Source organism: Tursiops truncatus, chromosome 19 (genome assembly GCF_011762595.2).
Source record: "Tursiops truncatus isolate mTurTru1 chromosome 19, mTurTru1.mat.Y, whole genome shotgun sequence".
In the NCBI taxonomy this organism is placed as follows: domain Eukaryota; kingdom Metazoa; phylum Chordata; class Mammalia; order Artiodactyla; family Delphinidae; genus Tursiops; species Tursiops truncatus.
Window position 1 is genome coordinate 47281606 of NC_047052.1, and position 7231 is coordinate 47288836.

At 57.5% G+C, this 7231-nt stretch overlaps 1 protein-coding gene across 1 annotated transcript in view; it reads left to right on the top strand.

Moving 5' to 3' along the window:
• The window catches only part of GRIK5 (glutamate ionotropic receptor kainate type subunit 5), a 57097-nt gene extending 50935 nt beyond the window's left edge, over positions 1–6162 (top strand). The window contains exons 19-21 of the mRNA XM_073795902.1: positions 1053–1181; positions 1276–1397; positions 5170–6162. Coding sequence (XP_073652003.1) covers positions 1053–1181; positions 1276–1397; positions 5170–5595 — 677 coding nt within the window. The 3' untranslated portion in view covers positions 5596–6162. The remainder of the gene's footprint in view (positions 1–1052; positions 1182–1275; positions 1398–5169) is intronic.
• Positions 6163–7231: the final 1069 nt, after the last annotated feature.

Sequence of the window (7231 nt, forward strand, 5' to 3'; positions counted from 1 at the left end):
AGTGTCACCTGCTTCATGCAGATAATGAGGGTGGTAACACGTGCCTCACAGGATTATTGTGAGACTTAAGTACGCTTCTGTGGACCAAGGTCTGGCACATAGTAGGTGCCTGATAAATACCAATCACCCCACTTGCCTGCATCCCTAGTTCCTGGCGCCTGGTAGATGCTCAAGAATTATAGTAGTAAATGAAGAAATGAGTAGAGGGTAGGATATGGGTGGGGTGTGTGGGGCCCAAGGATGGTTTAAGGGGAGGATCTGAGGGTAGAGAGGAGGGAGGTGGTCCAGGGTTGGGGCCACGCAGAGGATTCGTTCACTTGGCAGATCTGATGTCCTACTGTGTGCCGGGACTGCCCTGGCTGCTGGGATGCCACAGCGGGGAGCTAGCTGCTCAGCCCTCACCTCCAGCCATCTACTAGGGATGCAGACAGACAGTAAACACACAGCTTTATAATGTGATGTCAAGCAGTGTCAACTGCTCTGAAGTAAATAAGGGGAAGAGATGGACAGGGAGTGGGGTGCGTGCTGTCATTTTAAATAGAGTTAGAGAAGAACCCCTGAGGCACCCTGTGAGCAGAGTCCTGAGGAAGTGAGGGAAGGAACATTCCAGGCAGAGGCAAAGGTCCTAAGGGAGCCCCAGGTGGTGGGACCAGTGAATGCAGAATGTTGTTGAACATTTGAAGATTTTTTTTTTCTAGCTGCAGACAGAGCCGTTGGAGAGTTTTAAGCACCAGAGAGGCGTGATCTCTGGCTGTGTTTCTGAAACTGTCCCTCTGGCTGCTGTGTTGAGAAGAGCCTGGCAGGGAGAGAGTGGGGGGGGGGGGCACAGGGAGAGGGGACCGGTGACAAATGTGACAAGTTGGGGCTTGGCCCAGGGGTGGTTGCAGGGGAGGTGGCGAGCAGTAGTCAGATTTGAAGGTGGACAGGGAAGATGCTGGGGATGCTGCAGAGGTGGGAGGAGAGCAGCTGCAGAGGGGAGGGAACATCTGGGGCTTGGGCCGGCAGGGCTCCAGGGTCCCGATGACCATCCACCCTCCGTGTGCCCGGTCCAGGCTCCCCGTTCCGGGATGAGATCACACTGGCCATTCTGCAGCTTCAGGAGAACAACCGGCTGGAGATCCTGAAGCGCAAGTGGTGGGAGGGGAGCCGGTGCCCCAAGGAAGAGGACCATCGAGCTAAAGGTCAGCCACCCCTGCACGCCGTGCCCTTCCCAAAGGCCCCTTGCCACCCCTGGCCCATGCAGCCCGACCCCTGGCTCTCCCCCTCCACCCCCAGGCTTGGGCATGGAGAACATCGGCGGCATTTTTGTCGTGCTCATCTGTGGCCTCATCATTGCTGTCTTCGTGGCAGTCATGGAATTCATATGGTCCACGCGGAGGTCGGCAGAGTCAGAAGAGGTGAGGGGGCTGGCGAAGGGTGTGCGGGAAGAAGTGGGACCCCAGGGGCAGGGGGTGTGAACACTATGGCATTGGGAGCCGTTACTGGAAGAATGCGAGGGTTGGGGGGCTGGGAGCTGGGGACGTGAGAGGATCGGAGCGACTCCAGGGGTCCAGGAGGTCCATGAAGAGGTGAGAGCAGGGAACTCCCTGACGGTCCAGTGGTTAGGACTCTGCGCTGTCACTGCAGAGGGCCCAGGTTCAATCGCTGATGGGGAAAAAACTAAGATCCCACAAGCCGCGGTGCGGCCAGAAAAAAAAAAAAAAAGAGGTGAGAGCAGACGGAAGGCGGTAGAGAGGGTCCACGGACATGAGGAAGGACAGAGGGGGAAGAGGGCGCAGGCAGAGATGAGGATGCAGGGGAAGGAGTGTGGAGGGGCAGAGAGAAGGATATGGGGAAAGAATGAGGTGGTAAAGCAAGAAGAAATAGGAGGAGAGACAGGGGCAAGGAGGATGCAGCTGAATGCGACAGCAGGAAGACAGACTTGCTGGCCGGTCTCAGCCCACACGCGGGCATGGTGGTCCCCAGCCATACTCCAGTGCTAACCCCGCGGGCCCCCGTGCTCCTCCGCGATTCCAACCTTTCCCTCTCTCTGCCAGCCTCCAGCCAACCCCCTATCCTCCTTGCTTTGAGCCCATGACCTTGCTTCTCCTGGCCTGAGAAAAGCAGAGGAGTTGGAAAGCGTGCCAAGCCCCACCTCTACATCCACCTACCCTCATGCTTTCTCCACTCGCCCCGTTAGTGACTCTAGATGAACATCCACGCTCCTCGCTAAGGCTTCTCCGCATGCGCCCTGTCTCCTCCTCTCTCGCCTTCCCAAGGACATTCCTCAGCTGTTCTCTCCTTCCCTCCGGCATCATCAGCTTTTCTCCTTCTACTGGATCAAGCCTGGCAACATACAGATGTGCTGTCATTTCTCCCATCTTCAAGGAACCCTCTCTGGACCCCGTTTCCCCTCCTGGTCACCACCCCATTTCTCCCCTTCTGTTGTAGCCTTGACAGGGTGTGTCCCTCTGCTGTTTCCAGTTTCTGTCCTCCCATTCCTTCTTGGACACACTCCCATCCAGCTCCTGTCCCCACCTCTCTTCTGAAGCCAATCTTGCCACCAGTGGCCTCCGCATCTGAAATCCAGCGCCTGAGCCTCTGGCCTCATCATCGTGAGGCAGCCATGGGCTTCAGCACAGCCGATCACTCTCTCCTCACAACGCTCGCTTCCCTGCTCCTGCCTCATTTTCCTCCTACCTCTCGGGCACTGTTCTGTTGGGGCGCCCTAGGGCTCGATCCTTGGACTTCTTCTCTTCTCTTTCTCCCTTCTCTTGGTGATCCCATCCAGCCAAATGGTTTGTAAGACCATCTGTATGCTGATGACTCCTATATTATTTGTCTTTTGCCATGTAGCAAATTATCCCCCAATTTAGCAACTTAAAACAGCAAACTTCTATCAGTTCACAGTGTCCATAGGTCAGGAATCTGGGAGCAGCTTAGCTGGGTGGTTCTGGCTGCCCAGTGTCTCTGGTAAGGTCATGGTCATGATGTTGGCTGGGGCTGCTGTTGTCTGGAGGCTCGACTGGGGCTGGAGGATTCCAGGATGGCATCCTGGAATACTTCCAGGATGGCTCACTGTCTCAAAATGTACCTGTGGGGTTTTAATTTATGGAAGTGACTGAGCAGAAGAGGCCAATGCCAGTGAAAGAAGAAATTATTACTTACATTACCTGACAGGAGGGGGCCTACCACGCCACATAGGGCCACAAGGAAAGCACCAGATTTGGTCAGGAGGCAGAAGGGAGAGAGAAACCTAGGGCAGAGCCTTTATTGGGGTTTCCATGAGACGGGCAAGGAACCTAAGGAAACGGCTTAGGACTGGGCAGTGTGCGTACTGTCAGCAGGCTCTGGACTAGAGGGGTGGTCTCTAATTGTCTGGTACCCGGCCCTGGGTTGATTTAGGGCAGGGGAACTATTGGCTTGATGTGTGAGAGTCAGATAAAGGGGGTGTATAGACTCAGGATTGGTTGGTTTTCATGTGAAAGGCAGGTTCCCAGCCCTTTGCTATCCCTAACAATTGGCTAGCTCTGGGAGGGCAGTCTCTCCCTGGCTAGCAAGATGTTTCAGATGTCAAAACATCCTAAGATAGAGAGAATAAAAATACACTCATTCACATAGCAGTTGGCAGGAGGCCTCGGTTCCTCACACAGGGACTTCTCCATAGGGCCGCTTGAGTGTCCTCACGCCGTGGCAGCTGAGTTTCCCCAGAGCGAGTGATGCAAGAGAGAGTCAGGAAGAAGCCAAAATGTCAGCTGACCTAGCCTTATTCTGTTGGTCACAGAGTGAACCTCATACAAAGGCAAAGGGGACTACACAAGGGTGTGAACACCCCAGGGGCAGGATCTTGGAGGCTGCCTACCATAACCCTCAAATGTGTATCCCCTACAGGGACCTCTCCCTGAACCCACGGTTTGTAAATTCAGCTCCACACTTGACATCTCCACGTGGATGTCCACCAGGTAGTGCGTGATGTCATGTGGCCAACACAGAGCTCCTGCCCACCCATCAGGCAATGCCATCATTCCAGTTGCTCAGGCCAAAATATGTGGAGTCACCCTTCACTCCTCCCTCTTTCTCACGCCCTCTATCTGATCTCTGGTGACCGTAGCAGCTTCCTAGTGGGCCCCCTGCTCTTGCCCTTGGCCTCCCTACAGTCTGTTCTCTGCACAGCTGCAGAGTGATCCTGTGAAAGCACAGCAGTCCTATGCTTAAAACTCTCCAGTGGCTCCCGTCTGGCTCAGAGTAAAAGCCAAACCCTTACCGTGGCCTCTGGGCCTTACACAAGCCGGCCCCCGTTGCTCCCCTGACCTCACCTCCTCCCTCTCCCCTTTGCCCACCGCACCTTGGCCACCCTGACCTGCTCCACATTCCTCCAGCACCTCACACCTGTAACCAGCTGAACGGTCTGCCTTCCCTCCTGCCAGGCCCCACGCAGCTCATCCTGCACTGCGTTTGTCTACTTGCAGTTCCTCTTCTCAATGAGTCTCCCCTAAGGACCCATCTCAAAATTCAGCATCACTCCCCACCCCACCTATTTTCCCAATTTAATTTTTCTCCAAAGCACTCATCACCATCTAACATACAACTTATATTTACATATTTCTGTTTTGTCTCCGCACAATATAACCTCCATGAGGGCAGGGACTTCTGTCTGTTTTGTTCTCTGCTGTATCTCCAGTGCCTGAAACAGTGCCTGGAACACAGTAGGCGGTCAGCAAATACGTCTGGCAATAGTGCGTGCATGAATCAGTGGCCGAGGATGGAGAACGAGTACGAGGGAAGGACTAGAAGCAGTTATAAACTTTCGAGTGAAAAGGCAAGAGGAAGGAGTAGGAAGAGAGGAGCGTGGACTGGAGGTGAAGGGCAGATTTAAGAACAAATCCAAAGAAGAATGGAGACGGGAGCGAGAAGTGGAGGAGAGACAGGAGTTGAGAGGTGGAGAGACGAGACAGGAAGAGCACGGGGAAATAAGGGAACTGTGAGGGAAGAGAATGGGAAATGAGGAAAGGGTGGAAGAGAGGAGGTGAAAGGGCTTGCAGGAAAGAGAAAGAGAGGTGAACACAGAGGTGGGGCGGGGAGAGCAAGAGGGTGTGGAGGTTTCCGAGAGGACCAGAGGGGAAAGGAGCGGCGAGGGGCGGCGGCAAGGAGGTCGCAGGCAGTGACCACCGCGCCCCGCGCCGCCCCCAGGTGTCGGTGTGCCAGGAGATGCTGCAGGAGCTGCGGCACGCGGTGTCCTGCCGCAAGACGTCGCGTTCTCGCCGGCGCCGGCGCCCGGGAGGCCCAAGCCGGGCCCTGCTGTCGCTACGCGCCGTCCGCGAGATGCGCCTCAGCAACGGCAAGCTCTACTCCGCCGGCGCGGGCGATGCTGGCAGCGCGCACGGGGGCCCCCAGCGCCTCCTGGACGACCCGGGACCGCCCGGCGGGGCCCGGCCCCCCGCCCCCACCCCTTGCACCCACGTGCGTGTCTGTCAGGAGTGCAGGCGCATCCAGGCGCTGCGGGCCTCCGGAGCCGGCGCGCCCCCGCGTGGCCTGGGCGCCCCCGCTGAAGCCACCAGCCCGCCCCGGTCCCGGACCGGCCCCGCCGGCCCCCGCGAGCTGGCCGAGCACGAGTGATCATGGGCGGGGCCGGGCGGGCACCCGGACTGACCGCAGGGACTGGGCTCGCCCCAGGCCCCGGCCGCCCTCGCTTCCCTGGTGGGCGAGGGACGGGACTTGTGCCCCCGCGCGCCGGACGCCGCGATTTTGCCTTTGGTTCCCGGTGAAGTCTGAGGCTCGGCTCCGGAACCTGCCTGCGCCCCCTAGTGGACTCGCCAGAGGGTGCCGCGGACGCCCGCACTCCCTCCCCCACTGCGAACAAGAGGCGCGCAGGAACCGAGGACTCCAGGGGCCGAGGACTGCAGGGGCTGTTCCCGGAAGCGGAAAGCAGTTCGCGGGGAGAACCCCATCCTGGGACTGCTCGGGCTCCCCAAGACTTAACGCAGCCCTCCCCACTCCTGGAGAAGTGGGAAGCCTCTGGGCAGATGGGTGTCCCCTGGTGCCCCTCGACTCTTCTCTTTCTCTCTTTTTTTTGGGGAGAAACCTCGGAATTTCTATGAGACCCCCACAGGGAGGGGGTCAGTTGGGCCCCCATCCCTCCCCCTGCCACACCCCAGTCCCCGTTGGAATAAAAAAAGAACAAAACCCCAAAACTGGGGATACCCGGGTCTCATTTCCTAGGGGTGCGAGGGCACTGAAGGCTTGGGCTCCCCCCTCCAGGGAGTCTGCTGAGAACCACAGACTGGATAGTCACTCCTGCACTCTCTCGATTCTCCGCCCTGCCCACAGACAGCAGGTCAGCCCAGGTCCGGGCAGCTGGCCCTTCTCCACTGACCTTCTCTCAGGACAGAAGGAGGCTGCGACAGAGACCCTGAGACAGATGGAGAGAGATACAGGGATCTGGAGAGGCGGAGACACCAGGAAAAGGAGACATAGACAGCAACCAGATGGGGCTGGGGGAGGGGAGGGTGAGTGAACAGTTCAGTGTGGTGGTGCCTGGGTGGCCCGTATGGTGGCAAGTGTGTGCCTGGGCCGGGGTAATTTGTCATGACTTTGTAGTCATGTGCATGTGTGTATGTGTGTACATCCGTGAACCCACCTTCAGCTGTGTGACTGTGACCCTGTGTTTCTGCTGAGAACGTACCTCCCCAGCCCCCAAGAGAGGAAGTGAGAAATCCCAGTCGGGGGCAGGGAGGAGGTGGGGCGGGGTAGGCTGACGGCTGGTTGAGCGGGGAGAAGGGTGGGTCTGCTTTCTGTCCACGCCCTCCCCCGCCCCACTGGAGGTTTCTGTGGAAACTGCAGCTGAGAAAGGACAAGTGAAGGTCACACAGCCAGAACCAAAACGAGGCCAAGTGGAAGGGGGAGAGATGGAGAGGTGGAGAGAAAGAAAGAGATGGGGAGAGGACGGCGGAGAGACAGAAAGGGAAGAGACAGAGATGGGGTAGAGATGGGGAGAGACTATGGGGGGGCTCAGAGAGAGATGGAGAAATAGGGCAAAGGGGGAGACACAGGGAGACATACCATGATGAGGTGGGAGAAGGGTGAGACAGAATGGAGAAGGGGACGAGGTGGAGACAGAGAAAACAGGGATATTAATAAGAGACCCGGGGAGTTGGGGCTGAGAGAAGCAGAGACTGAGGTGGAACAGAGACAGGTGAGACAAGAAGCTGTAGAAAACTAGATGAGGACAGTAGGGGGCCCGAGCAGTGAGGAA